General features: G+C 34.2%; 1 protein-coding gene across 2 annotated transcripts; it reads right to left on the reverse strand.

The window, feature by feature from the left end:
• Positions 1-27,199, reverse strand: LOC111508180 (protein SCAI). Of its 2 annotated transcripts, none has more exons than XM_023163606.2 (9): positions 26,668-27,199; positions 26,382-26,564; positions 22,158-22,256; positions 21,847-22,101; positions 18,955-19,188; positions 16,150-16,337; positions 10,467-10,697; positions 5,859-6,044; positions 1-4,160 (listed from the first exon to the last, which is right to left on the reverse strand). In XM_023163606.2, exons 1-9 carry the CDS (start codon positions 26,763-26,765, stop codon positions 3,916-3,918), a joined length of 1,719 nt encoding a protein of 572 aa, XP_023019374.1. In that variant the 5' UTR covers positions 26,766-27,199; the 3' UTR covers positions 1-3,915. The 2 variants fall into 2 exon arrangements, with proteins under 2 accessions (XP_023019374.1, XP_023019375.1); XM_023163607.2 differs by having other exon boundaries at positions 5,874-6,044; positions 26,668-27,193.

A 27,199-nucleotide genomic window follows, 5' to 3' on the forward strand; every position in this document is an offset into this window, starting at 1 on the left:
TTATAATTTGTTATAGGTTTATTTTAAAATTTCCACAAGAAAGTATATACAACATAGAAGAATGAAAAAGGTTCCATTTCCAATATATTTAAATGTTTAACAAATAGCATATTTTTTATAAAATTAATTTTTAATTCATTCTTAGTTTTTGTTTCCAAATATAATGATTATTACTTTAATTTATAATTTCATACAAAAACTATAAAAAGGCAAGCGAATATTGGTAAAATAAAGATGGACATCTCATGTGAACCGAATACATTTTTTCTAGAAAATTACGAATACAAGTCAAAAACTTGATGAAAGACTGATAATTATATTTAAGTCTTAAGTAAAGTATATTAGGAATTTATCTGAGAATTCTGTGATGCCCAACTTTATCTAGACAATTTCACAAATATAGTAACAGACCAATGGTAGTATCGAATGTTGGAAACAATAAAAGAATATGATATCAAAAAAACCTAATACCTAAACTTGCATATAAAGTGAGCAGACAATGTGGAGTTCAAAAAAGTCATTAGTTTTCCATTTCATTGGTGTCTATTGCATTGAACGATATTTCGTGTTATGTATAGTCCTTGTTGATAAACGAGGTCATTCAAAGTGAAATAGGCTGAATACATTATTGAAAGAAATAATGATAATAACATTACTAATGATAATGATAAATTGCCTTTATTTAATATGATGATGTTTAGTGTGAGCTACTCTTACACTCAACCACATTTTCTGTTGTATTTCGCATTCAGATTGTACGTCTCGTTCAAACATACAATCACATATTATTCAATCTTACTTTACCTATTCATGACTTGGGATTTATGATTTTTGGACCATGAAGGCTTTTGAAAATATTATTCGAAATAATATTGGAAATGTTTCAAAATATTCGATAGTACTATCAGATTGAAAGTTTGAAGTCCTACATTGAAAATATAATGAGATATCGTAAACATTCTACGTGGTGTGCAGGCAGTTGAAAAATTTCTCTAGTTTCACTATTCGCCAATGGGACAAGCGAATGCTTGGAATATTCAATGTTTCATTAGGGAAACACGTCCTTTCATTTTATTTAATCTGTTCAATCAAAATTTGTCACTTGTTCGTGGGAATTGACGGCCTACTTTCAAAACTCAGTGAAAAAAGTTAATTTTTTCTGAAGTTGTTTGTAGAATGAGTATTGCAACTGAAAAATGAGAAAAAATTGTCTTGAAAATAGTATAAAAAAAGAGAAAAAGGGTTTTATTCTAACTTCTCTCTCACCAGGGGTACTAAAACTTTCTTTTTCAAATAGTTTGGGTGATTTCATAATTTGGAATGAAAACTGCTATCTCAGAGTAAAAGGAACTAAGTGAAGATAATTTTAAAATGAATTCATTAAAAAGTGTATAGATTATTTTGTACTACTAATTTTTTCAATGTTTTTTAGTATTAAACCATTCCCGAGTAAACAAATAGTTGATTAGCCAAGATGCATTGAATTAAGATTTTATTTCAAAAATGTCTTCAAGAACACTGAAATGACCAAATGTACGTTAATCTGTTGGAACGTGTTTCCTCACATTATTTGGATTGAATTTCCTCGCAGAGGCGTCGATTAGTCTACAATTAATTATCAATTACTTAACTTTGATAAAATATGTACAGTATTTGAACAAAATTTCATCTGAAAATTGTAACATGGGTAACGCCAAACATTTGGAAAGTATAACCTTCATTAGGTATTCAGTAATCAAAAGTTTTTTAGCTCAGTAGTGTGAAATTATGTTTCAATGATGGAAGAAAAATTATATGGGATATATGGGAACAATATTTCTTTCCAGTTGATAAGACTATCAGAATCTGTACGTGCGTTTGACAAAGAACTCTTCAAAATTAATGTATATTTTTTCTTCACCAATGTTATGAAATTAGAATGGTTAAAACAAAATATTCGTTAAGCCTTCATATATAAAATAATAAATTCTCTGATAAAAAAAAAGCCCTGTATATATTAACTAGAGAATGCAAAAATATTGAGGATATAGGTACTGATTTGCTGGTCACGTTCTGTAGAGTTTTTATGACTGACGTTTCGTCTACGACGAATACATTATCGAAAGCGATGAAGTAATGAATGAAATGCTCTCGTTGCCTCAGAGTAGATACTATATAATTGGAATCAGTGTTGTTCCTTATCGAACCAAATTTTGTAACAGATTTGACAGAAATTCCGAATGAATAGCACACAAGCGTCACCACGAGAGGTTGGCAACAATCTCCAAAAATGATAGTCGACGTATCAAAACTAACAAATGCTCTTCAACCGTCGGTTTCGATACATTAACTAGGGTACGATACAAATGCTGAGGTGACACCGTTAGTTTTGAGTCAACTGTCAGTTCTTTGATGCATAAACTGTCAACTGAAAGCTTTTTAAAAGGTAACAAAAACCGGTATGAACATAACTTGGTACCTAATTTTGAACGACAAAAAGTAACGTTTTATTACTGAAGTAACATCAGGAACAATACTGATTGAGATGCGTCTACAGTTTTATTGCATCGGTACTGCGTGTGACTTCGTTCTTATTGGTTGGATTTAATGACCAAATTTGTGTACAATTCAGATAAGGTAGCCAGATTTCGTTTGTGTTAATTCCCCTCTTTCTTTTGAATAAAAATGCCTCTATATTCATGAATTTCTATCGCATAGTAATTCTGAGTTTCGTCAAGAGTTTGTGATTTTCAGAACAAGATAATGTGATTGTCTTTAGTGAGGCGACACTTTCTCTTGTGTTCATTAAGTGCTCACACCTTTTTCTTTGTTTGCTAAAGACTCTCTGAAGTCTTTCAGATGACTTTATACTCTCTCTGATAGTTTTCGTTGCCCTGAATATAGGTTTCACGATCCATATTTCAAGATTGACTATTTTCAACATGAAGAGGAAATATTTTTCATTAATGGGACTAAATGGAGTTACTTTGGCGCCTAGTCAAATTTTACTTCACTGTACCATTCCTTTTGGAGGTATTTTTAGATGACTAGGTACTTGAGAAAACTCTTAGGCTCACAAATGCTCGCAAGCAACGTTTAAATTACCTTTCTTTTTTCTGAAGGATTGATTTTTTCCTATTTTCGTAAACTGAATAAAATTTCATCTGGCCGAATATTGAAAATCTGAAGAGTCCTTTGTATAATGAGCGAATAAGTGCCATTAAATATCAATTGTTACAATTAATTGTGTGACGAGTGAATTTTTAATTGTTATTGAATATACTATTCTACTTCTAACTTCATGCGATCAATATTAATGTTAAGTTAAGACGTATCATCGTATTCGGTACGTGAAGGCTTATTGATCACTGTTGGTCATAGATTCAGAACGAGGAGAGTATTTATGATACATGGGACTCAGGATGACGATAACAGGTAGATGGCAATGTTAAAAACGTACTTATTCTGTAGTAATGTCCGAAAGTCGACATTAGTAACGATAATTCGACAAGTGAACGGAATTTTGAAAGACGCCAAGCTCATTTCGAGCTATGTTAATATCACCTTACAGAGATTATTCGAGTTCCTTAAAGAAGTCCAGTGAAGTGACGATTTACATCTGGACGATGCTATCTTGCACAGACTAAGGCATGTCGAAACCCTAATACTGATCAACATATTGACTAATACTGGGTAGTATTTGCGACTTAATCTGTCATTAAATGAGTAAAGAGTCCAAAAAAACTGCAGAAGTTCGATGGCTATCCACAAGAAACGCGTATGTGTAAGCAGAAACACTAGAGCGAAGGCGATCAGCATTACGGTCTGCCTCAAGGATCTTCCTCTGGCCGCGACTTCAACCTCATGGGTGTGCCGTGAAGAAGACCTCCAAATATCACTAAACCCCACACATGGCCATGAGGAGGAAGACCTGGATCATTCGATTTCGTGGCTCTCCATGAAGTGGGTTCTAACTTCTAGGTGCAGCGCGAGGTCCAATACGAGGTGCTGCAGAGACGGGTGCTCAAGTAGCTCCGCTTCGGGAAGGGGAGGCTGGCATCGGGGACGGTATTGGCGGCCTTTAAAGGCCCTATGTAGGTGTAACACCACATCACAGAACACGTAGCGGAGCAGGAGTAAACGTAGGAAGTCGTCGCCGAAGAATTGCAAGTACGATGCTTCTGCAAATAAATTTGGAGGACATATTCATGCGATTCAATGATTGATTTATGTTTTAACATTTTAGTAAATTCAATAATGGAACAAAATCTGAATAAATAAACCAGTCACTAGTTACATAGATATGTGAGTTTGGGTATTGATAGCCCATGAATAGTAATAATAGATATTTTCGATAGTTTGAAAAGAAAAAGATAAATACTTCATCGTTCTATCAGACATTTATTTTGGCGAATTTCTGCAATAGGCAGAAACCTGAATCAAAACTTGAAAGAGCCAATAGAGATTTATGATTCTCTGGAGAGGCAGTTCTTTACTTTCGTTTATTCTTGGTCGTCATTTGTTGTGAGCCTTAACACACGTTATTTAAGATAGAATGCAATACCAAAAATACAAGTTTTTGATAGATAACAGTAGAAAAGTAGAAAAAAGTATTTATATCGCAAAAATATTATAAATAGTTCTGGCCATACTCAGTTTTCACTGAAACATATCAAACAATTGTTTATTTACGTACCCACAGAGCCAAAATAAAATCGTATCTGAAAAAAGCGCTTTCGTCATTCATTCTTTTCATAAGGGTCCCCATTTCATCATATACGTTAGATTGACTAATGCATTGAAACACATATTGTTCTCTCTGAAGTAATCACCCCACTCTCTCCTGGTAGTCGATAAACAAATTAATCGCTAAGGCTCATTCATTAACTTGACATTAAATATATAGATTTCGGAAGCGGAGACGGGCCACGTATTTTTATTATTTGTTTTTTGGAAATTGGGACTTTAAAACTTGAAGGTTCGACTTCACTCTCGAAATTTCGACTTCAAACTCGAGATTTAAATCGAAATTTTGAGTTGAAAGTAGTAGTTTCGAGTAAGAGTGATGAAATCTACCTTTACGAAGACGCCATCTAAGGGATCGACAGAGAACTCAATCAAGCTTCGACATAGACCGCCGACGGAGAAACTTGACTAGATCATTGAATACCTTACAGATGGGATACTTAGCACGGAACAGAAACCATGACCTTTTTGAGAATCACGTCGAGTGATGTTGACCTAACAACCTACAGAAATGACTTCTAATTATTCATTGACTGCAATCAAATTATATTTATCTGATGAGTTCAAAATAATTTGAATTTACCGGCTGAAAACACCTCGATCACAGAATATAGGTCACAGAACCTTGACCCCTTAATATCAAATTGCCGCCGGATGCGTGTCTCTTCTGTAAGGTATTCTGTGCTAAGACTGAGAGCTATGCCTAGAAAGTTGGCCAACATTTAACCAATAACTAAGAGCTTGGGTCAAAACGAAAATGAGCATACACCAAATTGAAATATTTACAGCTTTCATTGACCCATGAAATTTCAGAATGATTATTTCAAATATGCATCAATTATAATAATAGAAAAAATGAATGAAAGAGTGTTTTTTTTTGTTTATATAGTAATATTTTCAGTATTATAGTTAAATAGCAAATGAAGAATAATTGAGGTTTTGTTTGTTAACATGCGCATGATAACCGGACATTTTTCTTAGGTAAAGTTGTAATTACTAGTTATTGTGTTTCGTTCTTAGGGTACTGTTGTATACGGCAATCTAGATATTTCATTGCTCTGAGTTACTATATATACTGAGCATACTATAGCTGCAATACTGCAAAAAGTTCGCAGTTCTGAAATAAAACATACCTTCATTATACTCACCCACTCTTGATCTTGTGAAAAGGCGAGAGGCTTCCGTCACGAATCGGTCCACGAAACTTTGACACCTTTCCCAGTGGTGAATTGGAATACTTGTTAAGTTGCAGCAGTAACAAAACGCAGTTAATGGCGAATGGAGAAATAATGTAAAAAGGGAGCCGTTATGTTGTTGATCTGAAAAATGTTCATAGATATACTTATCAACACTAAGTTTCAATCCTGATGGACAATGGAGGTTGGCGAATAAGCTGAACATTTGTTAAGAAGGTAATTCTAAGCGTTTTAATTAAAAGTATCAACGGCTGAAAATTGTTAGTTTCCGAGATATTTTCTAGCACAAGTTGGATTCAGCAAGTGATATTTTGGAGTAGGTACTTTGGAAAATTACGTTATTGTATACAAGGTGTTCCAAATTAAGTCGGCGCCATTGCCAACTCCGTTATTATTGACGCTACGAATTTGGTTAAATGGACAAACTAGTAGCCTTTTAATGACCTTCTTGATGCCGAAAACTGTCGCGTTTTTAAAATATTTCATAAAATGAAATTTTTTTGAATGGAACACCTTATATTTTATCATACATTTCGATTCGTAATAACATTCTCAACAACAAAAAGCTCATATCACCTTTCTTCCTGAAGTTGAAAATGAGCGACTTATGTAGAAATATTTGTTTCTTTCACTAGTACAAAAAATCCTTGTTTTGGCGAATTAAGAGCTATACAATATCAAGTGAATATTCGAAAACACCGCCTTCTTGTTGAACACATATTTGGGCCCTTCTCTTGACACTACGTGTTGCTTTCAGTACAATTCGGCCGTCAATTCTATTAATTATAGTTTCAATATAATTTTTCAGTTCATATTCGTTTTATTTTGTACACCTCATTTAAAAAAATACCCAATAATGAAAATCTAGAGGCGTCATGTCTGGTGAACGAGGAGGCCACTTAACAGGACCATTTGTAGCAATTCATCTGTCTCTGAATAGACCACATCAAACATTGATACTAAATCGTCTTTGCGGATTGTGGGGATGAACTAGACTTGGATTATGTCTGCTCCAATAATGAAAATTCTTTCTATTATATATCCCACAATTTGAAAAATTGGCTTCATAACTTCATATAAGTTTGGATCTTGCCTGCATTTATTCATAAACCACCGACAAAACCCCAATCGTCTCTCAGGGTCACCAGGTTCTAGTGTTCGCACTAGTCTTAACTTATAGGAAGAAATCTTATGTTTCTACAGAAATTCGTTGAATAACAGACGGTGGAACAGCAATTTGTCTAGATAAATCTCTGATGAAATTATTTGGATTCACCTCAAAGTAGGCTGAAATCTCAATTTCTGTATCTTCAGATATTACAAAATTTTTTTAGTTTTCCACTTCTCAAAAAATTTTTCGAATCGACGATGAAGCACAGCAAACAAACGCCGATTAGGTAATTCACGATCGGGGAACGAATTGCAGTAGTGTTGGAGTGCTCTTACGCTATTTTTCTGGCAAACCAAGTAGGATTCTAACATATCACATTTTTCTTGATGGGAAAACGGCATCTCGAAAAATATTTGTATACCTAGTAGATGACAGTTATAATAATTTATGATATTGTCATGATATTTTTGAGAATATTTGATAAATATTATTTCAACAAAATTACTGATTACTCAACTTGATTACTCATGATAATTCTGTTTTATCGAATCAAACACATTTTTTCCAACTGCATTAATATGACGCTCCAGTATTTGATTCTCAAAATAAATACGGCTGGTGGAATGGCTTTAAGATGGAAAGTATTGTTTTGTAAATTAATACCAAATAGCTCAGTGGTGTCAAGTAAGTGGTACGACATGATGACCACGGGTTTAACGAGTTCAAATCCCAGCGCAATTTTTTTTTGCTGTTGGTAATAAAATATTGTCATTCGTAAAAGAACGAAAATTGGGTGTTTGAGATTTTATTTGCCAAAACAAAGAAATTTTTTGTATTAGTAAAATAAATAAATATTTCCACATAAGCCGCTCATTTTCAACCTTAGAAAAAAAGGTGATATGTGTTTGGTTGTTAAGAATGTTTTCACGAATCGAAATGCATGATAAACTAAATAAGTGTAAAACATTTAAGGAGGTGATTCCTCATCGAAAAAAAGATAGGATCTTTCATATAAAGAAATTTTATTGCGGCATCCCTTGTTAAGATACAGTCCCTTAAAGGGGGTACATAAAATTTGTATAACAATTTTTTTCATAAGCACTAAAAAAGTTACAAAATTAAAATTAACCTGACGTTTTGTACTACCAAAAAGACACTTAGCCAGTAATTTATTTGATTTACCCCATGGTTGTATATGGTGGAAAACGCAACCCCTAAAATTTATTTCCAATGTAACTTTTTGTCTTATTATTTGTTTACCATTTTAAAATTTATTTGCGATAGTCTGTTTCATTCTAAACAAAAAATGTCTCTTGGGTTTTTTGCCCAAAATAAACCAGCAAAAAATTATTTTACGAACAACTACAGAGATACATCGTCATAATATTAGTGCTTGTGAAAAAAATTGTTATACAAATTTTATGTACTCCTTTTAAGGGGCGGTATCTTAACAAGGGATGCTCCAATGAAGTTTCTTTATATGAAAGATTCTATCTTTTTTTCGATGAGGAATCACCTCCCTAAATGTTTTACACTTATTCAGTTACACCCTGTATATAAAATATAGGGTGTTTCATTTAAAAACAAATGATTTTATGAAATATTTTGAAAACGCGACTGTCAATGTTTTTTTTGTGTTCGGCATCGAGAAGGCCATTAAAAATGTTACTATTTTAAGTCAACCGAATTCGTAGCATCACTAATAACGGAGTTGGCAATGGTGTCGACTTAATTTGGAACACCCTGTATACATAAGATTATAGAACCAGGGTTCTTTGTTATCCTATGAGATTACTAAATTATGTAACTGACATCATAAAGAAATAACAGTAGAAGCCAATTGGTTTCCCACTATGAATTTTAGAAAACTAGCCATAGTACTCTCAACATATAGTAGTGATCATGTCGTTTTATATTAGTCGTATATGACTGTAAGTATAACATGCACTTGGCGAATGAAAAAACAAAAGAGCCCTTTGATAAAATGAAACTTCTGAAAATAAAAACACCATCTCGACCACTTTGGGAATCACTGTCTTAGAGTCTACAATTCAAAGTAGAGACACTATAATCATAGTAAAAATCAAGAAGTAAGTCCACTACCACTACTTTCATTCATAATTTCACAAAGTTCTCGGTGACTTCGAAACGAAGAGCGTGCGCTCATATAAAAATGAAATTGAAGATATTATAGAAGATTTTGTGTTAAGGTAGGTACTTATAACTAACTACAAAAACTAAAAGCAATAATAACAACAGCGAATACACTGAACACAATATACATTTCCGACCGTTTATTATAACTAATCCGATGCCCGTGGAACCGTCGAATCCTTTGATACTACAGCACTGAACGAGTTGGACGAGAATCTCATCCTAAGAGCGGTTGAAGGTCCCTGGCAACTCGGACGGATCACGTGGTAAGAGTACTGGCACAGATTAAATATCTGTGGTACTAGTTGTATTATTCTTCTGTGCTATAATCATACTTCACTCACTATTACTCGTAACTCAACATATACCGGGTGACAACGAAATCCATTGCATACATTCAGTTGTTTGTGTCGTAAGAAATTTGAAATTAGAAACGAAGGTATAGTTTATTGGAACCGATATTTCTCATTATAAAACAATTGAAAACCTTTTCCGGTTCAACCGAAAATGAATCCAAGTTAGTAATTTCAAGTAAGTAGAACCCTATATATATTTGTAGACTATTTGAAATGATATAAAATTCTGTTCTGATCGATGTAACGTAAATGACCATTTCTATTCAAAATGGCGACATAGAAGAAACTATGCGTTACATTGTGACTAAGTGACTAAATAGTTGTTAATTCACAATGAAATAAAGCTTCAAAACTTTCACTTTTTCACTGGCACAAAAAATGAACCGCTTTGTATCTTTGATATTTTTTTGTAGCACAAGAGGTACACTTTAATGTTAACTTTTAAAAAATAGTACTTGCTATTAAGATTTCACAGATAGATGAAGTGAAAAATAGCATTTTATTAAAACAAATGAAAAGTATGTGAACTTGTTTGAAAATAAGACGTCAATTTTGGATCTAATGATCTGTACCATTGTACTTAATTTCAAATTTATAATGTCACAAATAACTGAATGGCGACATGTATAATGATTTGGATGTCACCCGGTGTATTCATCACTGAACCCAAGAATGTGGCTATATTAATAGATGAGAACTGAAAATATTCGCAGGAACTTTACAGGGATTATTACTGTTGCAAGAAATATATCAAAAACTAATGTCCATTTTCAGAATTTGAGACTGTTGACACCTTCAGAACAGGAATTTCTTATTCTAGAACTGCCCACTAATGGGTGTTTTTTGTGAAAAAACTATTTTTTCAGTTGGAATGTTCTAATTATAATATAAACCATTTTAGTATTAGAATATTGAAACTGTTACCTTGAAAAGCAGGTGGTGTATCTTGAGGTGACATAAGAGTGACCAAAGGCTGGCCAAAATACCTAGGAATATGTTGGAAAACAAAACTATTATCCGAATCCACTATTACGAATAACGGTCTCCTTGTGAATGGATATAAATCACCAGGATATAGGCAGTGAGCTTCTTTTTGTTTCTTGTGTTCACCATCTCTTTTACTACTGGTCAAAACACCACCAAGGTCGTAGCCCACTAAAAATTGATTTAAATGTAGTTGATATATATTTCTCGTAAATTCAATTTCTGATCAAAGTTATAGTCAAATATATAAGATCATTCTGAACAGCACAAGAAAAAGGTTTAAAAAATATGACACGAACATAGAATTCAATGTACTTTTTTGTAGGTAAAGATCCAGTATTCAGTGAAAAACCTTCCTATTAATTTTTTTTTGAGTTGAGTTGGACCAGAATACATGTTTCATCGCCTGAAATTACAACTGAGAGGAAGCTTCTTTGTTGGGACACTCCGTACAGCTGATCGATAGGAAGGTTAATATTTGTTGTAGTTGCGGAGGATAAATGGATTCATCGATGCATTACTGGGTTCACAAATTCAATTAACTTATACATTTACCGATTTTGAAGGATGACTGATCCTCTTCTATTTTTAATACTAACCGCGTGGCATTATTATCGAACACATTTCAAGCAGCTAAACAAGAATTATTAGTCGTTACCAGCATAGTCCTTTAATATAGAATGGCTATATTTATAGCACTTTTTTTTCATAACAAATCAATAAAAAAATTAAAGTTGCAGTCAGTTTTGTTATTTTTGTTAAAATAATAATAATAATTGATACATCACAGTAGAGGCACAAACAAAAGAAGTGAGGATGAACTTTAGTGTTTTTATAAAATCGTTTTTAAACAAAACAAACAAACACATTTTAACAACGATTCAACATTTCAACACATGAGATGAATGATGTAATTTTTCAATATCTGTCGGCAGAGAATAAAAAAAGGAAGGTGACAAATATTGATAATTTGAAAAAATGATTTTTTGATACTTCTGAAAGTGTTTGACCCAAAATTGTGAACACATTCAGAAATGAATCTTTTAAACAATTCTAGAATTAGATAATTCGTTGGTACGAATTCACAATTCACAGGCAAAATTCTATATCAGATGAGATGATGTTAAATGAACACAATATTATATAACCCGGTTCCCAATTTCAGTTGACTACATACAAATCATGAAATTATGAAACAACAAAAATTAATTGGCGGTCCGGGGCGACTTCATTGATTCCAGTGGCGCATTTGCTTTTTCAACTGCAGGAAAACCCGGAAAAACCTGCAGCACCACATCATCTGAAGATCTTGATTTGCCAATGTCCTCTCTTTCGTAGAACAAAATGTAGGGTATCTCTAGAGGCTCCAATAAATTCAAGACATCGCCAGAACACTTAGTGACACTACTATCGTCAAATTTAAACCAGTCTGTTTCGTCTTTGACCAATGCGTAATAATGACCAGATTCAATGCCAGAACCACAGTGAACAATGACTGCATAAATATTATAATAGTGGTCTGCTAGATTGAAGTGATCATCTATTTCGAACCTTCGTAAGAGTTTGGTGCTTCCGTCAGAGGTTGAGTCATGTTTGAAGATCATCAGTGTTATTATTAGGTTGACTGGTACCTCAGCTATACTTGTTTTCTTATAATAGTCAGTTAGTTTGGCAATACAGTTGATCGTCACCTGTTAAAAGTTATATTTTCAGATGATTTAACAATAAACTTTGCACGGACTGGTTATCAGTTATATTAGGAAACGCTAGTTCCAGAAAATCACATTCGTTTTTGCTACCTCTTGAACATTTACTTCAAGGATTCCTATTTTCAAAAAAATTAAACGAAAGAAGTATAGTATAGGATCAAATTTCCAGAAAGTTCAAATGCTATTGAAACATGTTTATCTGTGAATCTGAGGGGAAAATTTGAAACGTTCATCAAAAAGTATATTCAATTCATTTTCTAACAAACTCGTCATTTGGAAAGAAAAAATCACACTTCTCTACTTTTAAATTTGGAATTCACCTTTTTTATTCAAATATTTAGAGTTTGTCTGTGAAGCTATTCTTTTGTGCAGAAAATCGGGTCTTTTACAAATTTGATGTATTTCGAAATTAATGTGAAAATATTTTTCTTACTCTAATACCTATTTCCTATGTTAATAAAGTTATATTGAAATAATATCTCTACTTTTTAGAACTCGTTAATGTTTTTATTTATGAATATCATCATTCATTTGAGAAATTTTACACTGAAACTAAAAAAGTTTTCGTGAAAGTGTAAAAAACAGAGTTCTATTTTTTTTAAACTCAACTGAAACAGCATTAAAAATTAAAAATTGAAAACATCAGTTGAACGTAACAACATGAGCTACACCATCTCGGGGTCAAAAAGGTATCGTCTTTATTGATATCACTCTGAGATGAAACATCAAGACAAGCTTGCCCATTACAATGGCCGCAAGCTAAAGAGCTCTGCAACCCTGCAACTACATCGCGAACCACAACTATTCTTGCAGTTGCAGAATATTGTGATAAGTAATCCCTCCGGAGCTGGTGGATTCATTGTCATAACAGGTTCCAGAGATTCATCATGCAATATCCAACCCCAATTCTAGGGTTCTAAGTCATGTCCTAACCAAGTCCGAACTTGATAATAAACACGGTTCAGAACCGTGTTCCCCTGTTCCCTGTTAAGATACATTCGAAAGCGAGAAGCGTCCGGCAAAGACGATGAAGGTATGGGCTATAAAGCACACACTCGTGTTTTTAATGAAGATCAGGAGCAAGAATTATCAAAATATTTGATTCGATGTTCCGATATACATTTCGGACTATTTAAGAAAAAGGTGAGAACATTAGCTTACGAACTCACCATTAAGTATAATTTATCACGACCCCGATCTTGAGAAGACAAAGGAATGGCTGGTGAGCAATGGTTTCAGATGTTTATGAAAAGGAACCCTGAACTATCCGTACGCGCCGCACAAGCTAAAAGTTTATCAAAAGCGATGAGCTTTAATAAGACTAACGTAGACGTCCATTGTCATGGACCGTTATGACTTCGAGCCCCAAGATATATATAACACAGAAGAAACCGGCATAACCACCGCACAAAAACCTGACAGAGTTAAGGCTAGACGTTGGTGCTCGTCAAGTTGGTTCAGTAACTTCAGCAGAAAGGGGTACTTTAGTGACATTAATCTTTTGCAGTAAATGCCATTGAAAATGTTTTCCCACCATTTTTTGTATTACCGCGAGTACAATACCAAGACTATTTTGTTAGGGATAGGCCAATAGGATCAGCTGGAACCGCAAATACCTCAGGTTGGATGCAAGACGAACTATTCCTGCCTTTTCTAGAACACTTCCAAAAGCATTCTAAGGTTTTTCCGTAACACTAAGTGTTACTCATATTACATAACCACTTCTCACACGTACACATAAACACACTGGACTATTGCAAGAACAATGGAATCGTCTTATTGCCCTTACCTCATCATTGCTCTTACAAGCTCCAGCCTCTCGATCAATCCGCATATGGCCCCTGAAAGAAGGCTGTAAATTCCACTTGCGATGCGTGGATGAGAAACCATCCAGGAAAAACCATGTCAATATACGATATAGGTACCGGGGATTGTAACATCTGCTATGCTCCTCGCTATCACATCTTCCAACACTCAAGCTGACTTTTGCAAAACGGGAATTTATCCATATAACCTGAATCTAGTTACTGAGATCATGCTCCCCCATTTTTAACAGATACACCTAATCCGGAAAATACAATTGAGTCTGCAGTTGTTCCTATATTCAATGAAAATCCAACTGAATATGAACACCACCATTATTGTCTTCTCTTTTAACTGAAGAAATACAGCTGCCTCTCCAAACACCAGTTGAACAACAAGCTATCTATGATTCACTACCTCAAATAATCCATCAAGTAAACGTTCATGAACCTGACGAAACTATAAATACACCAACTAGACTTGGTAGCATCGGTATGCAAGAAATTTCACTAAGACCGTCAACAAGTGCACAATCTACTAATACTAATGATCGTATCATGTTTACTCCGGAGGCTGTCAGACCATCACCAAAAGCACTACCAAAGAAACGTAATAAAGGGCGAAAAACTAGAAAACCAACTATTTATACTGATACACCAGAGAAAGAAGGAATAAGAAAAGAGCATGAAGCAAAATTGGAACGTACCAAAGCTAAGCAAGTTGAGAAAAGATTGAACGGAATAAAAGGCAAAAAAAATTTCAAGAGAAATTTAAAATAATACTCGGCAGAAGTTGTCATCGGAAGAATCAGAAGAGGAAGAACGCTACTGTATTGTTTGCTTAGCACCATATTCTCAGAGTAGATCCAGAGAAAAGGGGATTCAATGTACTTCGTGTAAACAGTACGCTCACGAAGAATGTATAGAAGATGGCCTTAGCTACGTTTACCACAATTGCGACTCTAAATGATCTCTGAGCTGAATGTTTTCTTTAAGTTGATTTCCAATGTTTATTAGATTTGCAAAAGGTTTTCTTTCAGTCTATCCAGACTGTTAATTTTATTATTAATGTTTATTTGATTTTTGAAATGTTTTTATTTAGTTTATTAAGTTTATTTGTTTTCAAAAATATGTTTCCGTTAAGTTTATTCTGAAGTTATTATAGTTTCTTGTGATTTCTTTTAATGTTTACTACTCGTCAAAGGCTAGAAATATTAAAATCTTGAAGACTGATAACGATTATTCGTATCTATAACTAGTATTGATAATAAATAAAACATGTTTCATTATTATTTATTGTATTATTTGTATATGTTTCAACTGCCCCTGGCATGGGGACGGTTGGAACAAATATATATGTTTTTTGAAATTCATATATCTCTAAAAATAGTAACCCGGAAACGATAATGATACAATATTCATACAAATAGCATAAAATCCATAGAAAACGAGATACTTGCAATAAATGTATGGAAATATCGACTTTTTAATCTTTGACCTATATCTATACCTATATCTATAGTCGCGGATATCCTACGATAAGTAGATTTTATCAAAATAAAGGTATATACAACTTTATCTTCCACTCTGAGATACTTGCCCTCATTTGACTAATATTCTATGAACTATGAAGGTTTTATTGGCGATTGAGCGAGACATGTTAGGTAAATTGGGTTAGTTAGGTTAGTTAGGTTAAATGGTAAGACCTCGTTAGTCCTTAGCTCGCACAAGTTTCGACTTTTGAGAGTTGTTGTTCGTAGGGGGGCGACAGCTGGTTAACGGAAAAACAGATTTTAACAGATTAAGAGATGCAAATTGCTTGAAGAATTTCCTTCTCATTCACAACTAAATAACTAGTAGAAGAAAAGTTAGCTATGGATGTTCATACCGGAGTCCAGTTAAGGTTTCCATAATTATCTTGATATCGGGGCAAATTGTAGTCAGATTTCATTTTGTTAAAAAAAATGTCTAAATTTTGATACTGACAACCAGCTTTCATTTTAGTTTCATTTAATATTTTAGATAATTTCAATCTTGATACACCTTGATATGACTTCGAAAACAACATAACCCATTTCACTTCAAATCCACTTTATTGTTTTATGAACTTACTGTCTTCTGGGTGTTTCGTAGTCGAAAAGCATCCATCCGCAGACAAATATAATAACAAAGCACCATTAGTCGGAAGTTCCTTAAAGCCGCTAGCCAAAAATACTAGTACTTGACTAAGTGTTGGCTTGAATAATAGATATTTGTGAGGATTTTCCCTTCGTAAGGGCCTTTCTCCGTTTTCGAAATACCTGAAAGAAAGTGATTATTTAGATAACCGGAAAAGTTCAGAAGAGAGAATAAAAATTAAAAATAGTCTTACCAGTAATTAACACTTTGAAAATCCCGCGAAGAAAAATAATCAATGAAAAAGTTGTTATGAAAATTGAGTATGAATTCAAAACTATGAGGTTTATATACTGGTAAAAAAGAATACATAAGAGTTTTTACGAATCCAAAACAAGCACTACTCCCAAACACGAGAATTGCTACACCCTTGTCGATGAGCGTTTTACCAACCAAGTTGGCGTCTTCAAGAGATGAAGTAGACTGTAGACGTCAATTTAATTGTTTGGTGAAAAAATAATGAGATATGAATTTATCACAGTTTATCATGTTGTTGATGACATCATGTAATTCAGTTTGCTTTGCTTTTGACTAGCAATACACATTTTTGTAAAGACAGGAGAATGAAAAATATACCGGGAACGAGATGAAGTGTTCATTGTGGATGGAAACCAACCCCACTACGTAGGATCTAAAACATGACAAGCATTACATTACAACAAGGTACAGTCTGATTGAATGTAGAAAAAACTTGGATTCCAGGACATCAGCGGCGGATGCACATCTTCACCGGCAGCAGGAGGTTGCGTATCTTAATAAGAATCTAGAAGTAATTTCGAATTGGGGTGAAAGTAACCAGGTTCCATTCAATGCCACGAAATATGTCTTCGAACCGGATATAATAATATCAGGACTGACAATTCCGCTTTCTGCCTCGATACATTTGTTGGGGGGTTAAAATGGCAACAATATATCTTGGCACAATCATGTCGCTGGAATTGCAAAAGCCGCTTCACAAAAGCTTGGAACACTGTTCCCAACCAGAAAACTGTACACACCTCAGCAACTTTTGATGCTTTATAAAGCTCAGTTCAGACCTTCTTTGCAGTATTGTTCTCATGTATGGAGTCCCGCCCCTAAGCATACCCTAAAGCTGCTGAATTCCATCCAGAAAAGAGTCATCCGCCTAGTTGGAGACGCGAACATCACTTGCGACCTTGATGGTCTGGAACATCGAAGAAAGGTTAAAGATTTGTCTCTCTTCTATAGATAATTTCACGGGAGGTGTTCAAGTGACTTGGCACATTTGATGCCACCAAGAGCGGTACATATCAGAAATACGCGTCGGACTGTGGCTGCTCATCGTTTTGACGTTCAACTCAGTACACCTTGAACGTCACTGTTCAAGAACTCTTTCATTTGGAGAGCTGCGTTTATGTGGAATAAACGTTCTAGGAACGTTATTACAAAAGGATTTGATCTCCAGCGATACAAATCCAATGTGAATCACTACTTTCGCACAGGTACCGCTCTGGGAGCGCCTTAAAGATTTTCTGTAGTGCTTGTGTTTTGTCTTAAAAAAAGGCTAGCTGCACACTGATAGCTTCTGAATCTCGATGAACAAATAATCTAGACAGTTGAAAGTTGAGTACAGTTATTCCAACCACCCACTGGCAACTGTATAGTTACTTGACCTCAGTTTATAAATACAGGTTGTTTCCTAACTACGGTACAAAACTTCAGAGGGTGATTCGTTACGTCGTTTTAAGAAAAAAAGTTCATATACTTTGGTTGGTCTTCACCACGACAAAACCTGGAAACCAACCAAAATATTGACGCCAGCCGTGAAAGCCTACATTCCTATAAAAGTTTCTATGAACATAATTATGTCCGGAGTTGGTTGAACTTTGCTACAGTTATTTGAAGTAATAAGGCGCTTATATAGCCCGATCTAGATTGAAATTATTAGGTCCTGTGGCGTCTCAGTGGGCAGCACAGAACGCCACTGGCTTTTTTGTATTTTTTTTATTCTTTCAGATTAAGCAACTGAAAATATCACTTTTTAGTCGCTTGTGCTTTCTTCATATCAAGCTTTGTTTTTGAGAAAAAAAATCACTTGGAAAAACTATCCATGGACAACATAAAATAAAAACCAAAAGTAAATAAATAATGAACAATTTCGGCCTCATAGTAAATGAGCAAAATGTCCGCTTTCTCATAAAATACACGACTGCAATAGATTTGTCATTCGTCGCCTGACACGTTCAAAAATACCCAGAGTATTTTATATGAGATTGTAATTGTCAGTTATTCGATTCCTCAAGTCATTAATATTTAGTACAAAATTTTATAAACAAGAGCCTTAAGATGACCACATGGATAGAAATCTAGATCATTCATATCAGGACTGCCAGCTGTCCAATTTTGAGGATCTGCACGTGCAATCCAGGGATTACAGCAAGAACACTAAAATGAGCTTGAGTCCGTCGTGCATAAACCACATGTTGCCTCTTACAAGTACCGGCTCTTCGAACGTCATCCGGGGTTATCAGGTTGCGCAGTTCATTGAGCTCAGGCTGTCGAAGCTCTCTGTTGAAGGCTTCGAACTGCGCTAGGGCTGGAGTGTCTAAGTTTATTATTATTATTATCATTATTATAAATCGCAGCTGAACAATCGCCTATGTGAGGGTTTTCAAAAGAAGTAATGGGTTCAATTTGTCTGTCTAAAAAGTTACTAACTTGCCAATGTGCGGCTGGCCGAACTTTTATTAAATAATGATTAAACAATTGAGAAATTAATACCCTTTTTGTCCAGGAACTGCATATGGAACTCGACCAGGTGCAGGAGAAGCATCGTATATATGGTTGAAATCTTCCTGGGGCTCCCGTTCAAGGGTCTGGATCATTCGAAACATGTCCATCGTCAACTCGGAGAATTTCACCTGTTCTGATGCGCTGCCAACTATCAGTATTTCTTGTAAAGTTAAGTTCATGTACTGGGACTTTTCCACGGGTGGCGTAGTGAGTGGACTCAATCTATAAAAAAAGAACAACTCGGCTAGAGTGACGATCGATACTGTTGATAATAATAATAATACATCGTCATTCACCATAAAAAATACAATTAAAACAGACAAAGAGAAGAAAAAGAAAACAACTCTCAGTATAAAGGTGAATCAGCCAAGGCTGTTTTTCAAGTCAACCTGGAAATAGCAATAATCAAATAACAATAACAAAAAACAGGTGATACTGTGATGACAAGATCAGAAAATAATTTAATGCAACCGCTGTAGAAAATTCCTTTTTGTGTTGCCAAGGTGGGAGCGGACACGAGACTAGACAGTCAAGTATTTTTTTTGGAGTTCTCAATTGTATGAGATCGAAACTCACAGGGTAGTTGATTATAATGCATTCTACAAGAAGTAGCGGGTGAAGATGGAAGATTTGTGGGATGACTGAAATTATACTCTCCCGTGTGGTGAAACTATTAAATTGTTGAGAATGTTATAAGCTTCTTCAGTAAGTGATCAGAATCCAAATTTTCCCAACCCCACCAGCAAAATTTCCCAACTTTCGGAAAAAGGAAAGCCGAGGGATTAGTTACTACTATAATATATTAATTTTCTTACTTAGTTATCCAAAGATTGGCTGAATGCTTATTCCCGTTAGGGTATGCACAAACAAAAATAAATTTTGATAATTATAAACATAATAATGGGAATTATTCTACTTTGGACCAAGGTCCTTGGTCTTCCACCATATCCACCATGTATATCCAATACAAATGAAAGGAAACAACACCTAAATAATATTGTGCTTATTGTTTTCTACTGTTATTTTTTCTATCTTGACAGCCCAAAATTTCCCAACTTTTCAAAGTCGAAAAAACAGCGAAAAGTTGGGAATTTTGTAAAATTGTCACTTGAAAATTTGTGGACTGTTCAGGACTGTTCTCTTACTTGGGAGAAATTAGACTTTTTTAAGTTTTCAAACAACTCAGAATTTCAAAGTATGCGATCTCCAAGTTATGCATATTGGGAAATCCCAACCTCCCCCTGATTCTTTTCCTTTTCTTGATACCTCTCCCTTTCTTTTCTTTCATTTTTATTTTTTTAAATTTTTAATAATTTTTTTACTATTATTTTTTTTATCTTCACGCCCTAAAATTTCACACCTTTTTCTCAAGTCGAAAAAGTAGGGGGGAGGCTTCTCCCCCATCCCCCCATGGCGACGGCTCTGGATTGACGATATATCAAAACTTTATGTGTGTTGATAAGTAGATGCAGTGTTCCAAGTTTCTCAACTTCCAGCTATTCTGATTGTCTTATAAAGCTGTTACAATAAGAATTATTTGACATGATATTCGCATTAGCCCAAGTTTTAAGATTGTATTGTGATGCGAATTACATTCTGTACAAACAGGTAAAAGTCACAGATATACAAGCTAAAAAGCAAGGGCGCAAGAATAGATCATTGTGGCACTCCCTTTGATACAGGTAGATATAGAGTAGACAAGTTTGTCACAAAACATGCCGTGATCAAGAGTGTCAAAGGCCTTGCTATAATTTAGAAGTACCAAACAGGTCAAATTCTCATCATCTACAACTTTGAAAAGATCGACGGTAATTGACAGAAGAGCCTAGGTGATACCATGCTGAGGTCTGAATCCTGATTGCACAGATGTTATGATGATTTTCATGGACATAATTATTAATCGGATATTTCAGTATCAATTTCACGGCTTTGAGAGACACTATGCAGAAAAATATCTCTCGTAATATCTTTGTTTTAATATTTTTCATAGAATTTTGGCATCATTATTTTCCCTAAATAATTATTTTTCATCTATATCTGGGTTTTTGGATCCAAATCAAACTTTGAAGGATATAATTCCAACTATGGCACTTTTACGGTATTGACGAGACACCGGTGTTGCTCTATGATCCGGGGAATATTGGATCCGTTAAGAGGAATGAGAAGTGTCATATTCATTGGAACTATTCATTTCCCACTCGCAAAGCAAGACGATATTCGTGGTAGAGTTTTCAGCTCTGGGTGAGGAGAATATCGTCCAGACCACTCTGTCAAGATGGTAGTTTTGATTATTGGAGTCCTTGGTATTAATTTTTTTTTAGATATTTCAAAATATATGCGAGGATTCGTATATAAATAATAATAATAAAATTTATATTTTGCTGTGTAGAAATTATTTCAATTGTAGTCTGTATTTCATATAAGATCACGAAGAAATATATAAAATCATAGTGGAACTCTTAAAAATTATTGTACATTGAACAATTGAATCCATATTATTTTTCTTTCTGGAAACATGTTCTACGTGAAATATTCTGTGATATGTATTATGGAGGTACTATGGCTGATATCTCATGAATGTTGAATTTAATAATTTATTCTTTGTCAGGAGAAGTCAAATTTGTGATGACCTATATTACATTAATTGAAAAAAGCGATTAATGAATTATTGACACAAACAGTATCCTGAGTATTTCATCAGTTGGTCTAATATAATATAATTTGATTTGAAATCCTTGAAAAAAAATTAAAAATATAAACCGAAAATAACAAGTCAGAACTGATGAAATACACCACGAAACAATGTCAACTACCTTCAAACAAAAGTATCATGAGGTTTATTGATGACTGGAATATTGAAATAGTCGATATGAAACATACCTGTGAGATAAAACTATAGGATTTGTATCTGCGTGCAGCACCTGCACCAAAGAATCGGACTGTATGAAACCTTTTATTTCGTCCAGTACTAGACTCCATTCAATCTGGTCATCAGGTTCGTAGGTACTAGTATAATCGGCGATATGTCTATCTAGTTCCGCAATCAATTCTCTCACTAGTTTCATTCGCCGGAGAAGCAGGCAAACTACTATAAATCGGGCGTAGTAGCGCAATTTTTTCACCATCAATTCAGATCTGCGAATATGTAAGAAAATGAATATTCGTATATGAATTTTTCGAACATTTCCTACCTATCTTCTTTTGCTGCTCTAGAATAGTATGCTCGACCTCTGATTGCAGCGTAAAATGAATATGCTTCATTTAAATAATTTGTTTCGCTAGTCCTCAAACTGAAAAAATAAACAGAAATCAAATCATCAGTTATTAGATGATGAATCAGTTTATAAAAAGTTTCGGTAGATGTTTCTACTTATTTCGTATTTTTTCCATAATTGAAAATTATATGGGTATTAACAATCGATCAGAGATGCACAAATTATTAGATTGTCTAATTGATCAATGAAGGAAAATCAACTACTACTGACTACTTCTTTCTGAAAAGTACATCGTCAGTTCCCTAGTAAACAAGTTATAGATTGACTCTGTATATAGAGATTTTGCTGAGGCTTTCGATGAGTCAATCATACCCTAGTGATTGTACAGCTCATGGTATTGAGAATAGAAGAAAATGTTTTACATTGAAAAGAAAACTACTTTTGTAAAAGAGTTCAGTACTTCAAATCTTTATCAAGAAAGATTGATGTATCATCAGGAGTGTCTCAGGTATCTCACATAGGCCCGCTGTTATTTCAATAAATTAATCTCTGATGCGACCAATGTTTTCCAAAACAGTTCAAAACATCTCAGGAACTACAGTATGATCTGTATAACTTTTTTGCCTAACGTCAAATAACTGCACTTTTCTGTGAGATTTTCACCGAACAGTTCACAAAACGGCATCACGTATTACTATACAATAGTGTGATAGAATTGACCGATACTCGATGAAAATCTATTATATCGTATTCAAAAAAACACACTTCAATGTTAGATTTCCACTTGAAAGTTTACAAAATCAAGACACATGTTTCGCTATACAATAACATCTTCGAACGCCCGAATATGCTATTGTATAGCGAAACACTTGTCGCGGATTTGTAAATTTTTAGTGGAATTGTCACATTGAAATGGGTTTTTTGAATACTTTACACTAGCTTGCTCAGCTTATTCATAGTATGTATGAACACGTCATCCAATAATTTTGTATTTATATAAATTAGATTAGCTATTTCCGAGTAATTGGTAGTTTATATTCATTTTCAGAATTCGTGAACATACAATAAATATCTAGTTCTAGGAAAAAATGTACTCAAAACTCACTGCATTCCATTTCAATACATGTTCGAAATGTTTACTATTCACTCCTGACAATAATGAAGTCTTTTTATAAATTTATTTCTCACATTATGAATTGATACACGGGTAATTTCGCTGCAAGTACCTCTTTTTTTATTCACAAGTTCCAAAATGTACAACACTCCAGATACTTCATTTCCGAGGACTTGACAAAAAATATAAAAGCAGCCGGTGACCACTTAGACTATGTGAATATTGAAGTTACGAACACCTTTATATTATATTACACAAATATTACCGAACTGCATGAAACATTATTTTCCATTAAAAAGAAAAACTCCACAGGTTCACATGAAATCTCTATAAAAATCGTAGAAAATATTCCTATAAGAATACTCAATATATTAGTTAGTCTAATATATTCATTTAGAGAAGAAATCTTTCCAGTTTTTTTGAAGAAGTCGATTGTGTTAACACTGCCAAAAGAAGAAGTCATCAATGGTCCATCAAGTCTTCGTCCAATTTCTATAATCTCTGCAATGGCTAAATTGATAGAAAAATTAGTTAAAACAAGACTTCTTTGCTTTCTGAATGAAAACAAAATAATAAGTGATTGCCAGTATGGTTTCCAAAAGCAAAAAACACTTCCGATGCCACACGTTCATTTCTTTACAATGTTTATCCCAACATAAATGACAAAGAAACAGTGGCTGAGGTCTTCTGTGATATAGCCAAAGCATTTGATTGCGTGAATCATAACATTCTTTTACGGAAACTCAGTAGATACGGTATAACTGGAATAAGTCTTAAGCGGTTTGAGTAATACTTAGCAGATCGCACCCAGATGGTCAAAACCACTTTATACTCAAATGAAGGTAAAATTACTTGTGGCGTCCCACAAGGTTCGGTACTTTTATTTTTAATTTACGTTAATGACCTATCGTCTATTAATATCCAAGGGAAATTTACTTTATTTTGAGGCATGCTCCTAACAACCATACGTTGTATGAAGTTATTGAGAATGACATCACGAAAGTGAAAGAATGGTTGACAAAATCTCTTGAGCTTGAATTTATCAAAAACAAAAGTAGTGTCCTAACGCTGCCAGATTCCAGTCGTACATCTAAATAATATTCAAATCGACAATGAACCAACTTCTTAATTCCTTGGCTTGGTCATTGAAAATAATTTAAAATTCAATAAAAATGTAGATTGTTTGAAATCCAAGCTCTCCTCTGAATGTTATGCTGAATGTTATGCTCTGTATTTCAGCTCAGATCTGCAGTGGCTAGAATGGTATATCATTTCCTTTTTGAATCCTATCTTCTTTATGGTATTTGCTTTTGGGGTGTGTGCCTTCAATCTGTATTACTGATACAAAACCTGCAATACGAAGCATATGCAAAGCCAAGTCTGGGGACTCTTGTCGGCCTCTATTTGCCTCTAACAGAATCCTAACTGTGGTCTCTTTATTCTTTATTTATGTATGAGACAATTTGCATTCTCTTTAAAAATAGGAACTTGTTTAACAACTTGGACGAGCCAATGTATCAAACCAGACAAAGATTCAGCTTTAAATTACCGTTGCCTTCTTCGACCCTAGCTGAAAACTCCATTATTGACAACGGTCTCAAAATGTTAAGTCGCTTTCCTCAAGCTATAAGAACCACAAATGACCTTAGCGCTCTTAAGAAAGAGTTGAAAGACCTGCTTTCTGTGAGACCTTATTATAGCTTAGCACAATTCTATGATGATAATTTTGATTGGGTATGACTAACTGTAATATCTACGGTATTTTATTGATTTGATTCAATTCAGTTAAAATTGATTTATTCCATTTCATTGACCATGTTCTTATATCCTGAACGTTTGTATTAGGTTATTGTTAATTACATGTCTCTTTTCAGTTCATGTTATCACTTACTTTTAGTGATTGAATAGAACCAGCCGATACTTGTTGAAAATCCATATTAAAAAACTAATCAATACAGTTTATAGTATGATTTTCACTATAAAGGGTTCTACAAAAACCGCGACACGTGTTTCGCTATACAATAGCTTCTTCAAGCATAAACTAAGAGTAAGTAACTCTAATCAATATAGTTTATTGTATGATTTTCACTATAAAGGGTTTTACAAAACCACGACACGTGTTTCGCTATATAATAGCTTTCTCAAGCATGCTTGAAACATGTGTTGCGGTTTTTGTAAAACCCTTTATAGTGAAAATCATACAATAAACTTTATTGATTAGTTTCTTTTTACTTTTAGTGATTTTACTTTGGTGATACTTTTGTGATTTCATTTATATGTTATTTATATTTTGCACCAGGCTTTGTCAATAAGAATTCATTCTTTAGACAATAAAGTATATTTTGAATTGAAATTGAATTGATGTCACGTATCTTCTCAAAAACATGTATCCGCGTACGAGGTGATCTGGTAAGCATTTTTAAGCGATCACGTTTGCCAGTCTACCGGTTTGGGAAACTCGCTGGATTACCTCATATACTGCCCTTCGAGTTTTTTTTGTAGCGATTGGTGAAGTCTAAAGTTCACTTCTAACAATCGCAGTCTTTTCCAGAGCTCACGGTTACAATTACTCCTGAATTATTTCATAATGGAGGAAATTAATTTGAAACAAACTTCATTATTGTCAAGAAGTGAATAGTGAACATTTATCGAAATGACCTGGAGTAAGTTTTCAACACATTCCATCTTGAAATTATATCAACGGTAAAATGAATATAAAATTGCTATTTACTCAAAAACCGCTGATTGGATTCCAAAAATAAAAAGTGTGGGACGGAGATTTGGAATACCTATCAAACACTCACCTTTCTATTTGAAAAAAGTTGATAGCGCCCTCTAGGCGACAAGTGACGCAACACTATTTTCTTTCTTATCAAAAAGTACTGAAAATCATACCTTTTAACCTAAATTTTGTCTGACCTTGATATCTTGTCCCATTCAAAAGTTAAGAGAGGGCAGAATTATTTACGTTCGCACTGTATATAGGTTAATAAATCGGTAAGATCTGACCTCATTGAAGTACTTGGTGTAAGAATGTTTTTTGAATTTCAAGTAAATTAGAAAAAAATATTCAATATTCTACTCACTAATAATGATAATAAAGTTGTCCAATTTTAGATGCTATTTCTCCAATTTGCCACCTCTTCAAACCATACTTCGAATCTAAAATTTGACGGTGCTGCTGTTGAAATTTCCATAACTTAGTATAGATATCAAAAGTCCTTCCGAAATAAGCTTGCCACTGTTTATGGCCGTATTGCGGCAGGTCCCTGAAACAAAATGAAGCCATTTCCTTTCAATGAAGGACGAAACATTCCTTGATAGAAACGTGACTCATACCTGACCGCTTAGATACAATAAATTCTCACTCACCTCAAACCATTGAATAGTTGTTTGGATTTTTCTAATAAATGAACGAACTCCATCACGATTTTCCTTTCATGATCCTCCATATTCGCCATGCCGACCATTTTTTTTGTTATTTTAGCTTCTCATGTTTTCTAATATTGAGATATTAGATGGTGACGGTGAGTATGACGGCCGATGTCGAAAAATCGAACAGCAGACATCATGCCGACGCCAGCACCGCGACGGCGTTGGCTCAAATCATCCCTTCGCACAAGGGCGTCGAAAGTGGAGTGTCGAGTTCTTACACTGAGAAAAATTGTTACTCATCACTTTCTCTTTCATTGAATATCTTCAATTTCGTATCACGTGGAAGACAGTAGAATACACGTTCAGAATACATTCTAACATCCAACTGTTGTTAATATTGATACTAGAGAATGATGATATAGAAGTATATATTATTATCATGAAAGTTCAAAAGTTAACTTCTTTCTCTTCTTTTTTTAATATTGCAGGAATTTTTGAAGTCATTAATTTATTATGAGTATGCACAAGC

The sequence above is a fragment of the Leptinotarsa decemlineata genome, unplaced genomic scaffold, assembly GCF_025532065.1.
Source record: "Leptinotarsa decemlineata unplaced genomic scaffold, Ldec_3_MD MMD2_P_RNA_scaffold_11, whole genome shotgun sequence".
Taxonomy (NCBI): Eukaryota; Metazoa; Arthropoda; class Insecta; order Coleoptera; family Chrysomelidae; genus Leptinotarsa; species Leptinotarsa decemlineata.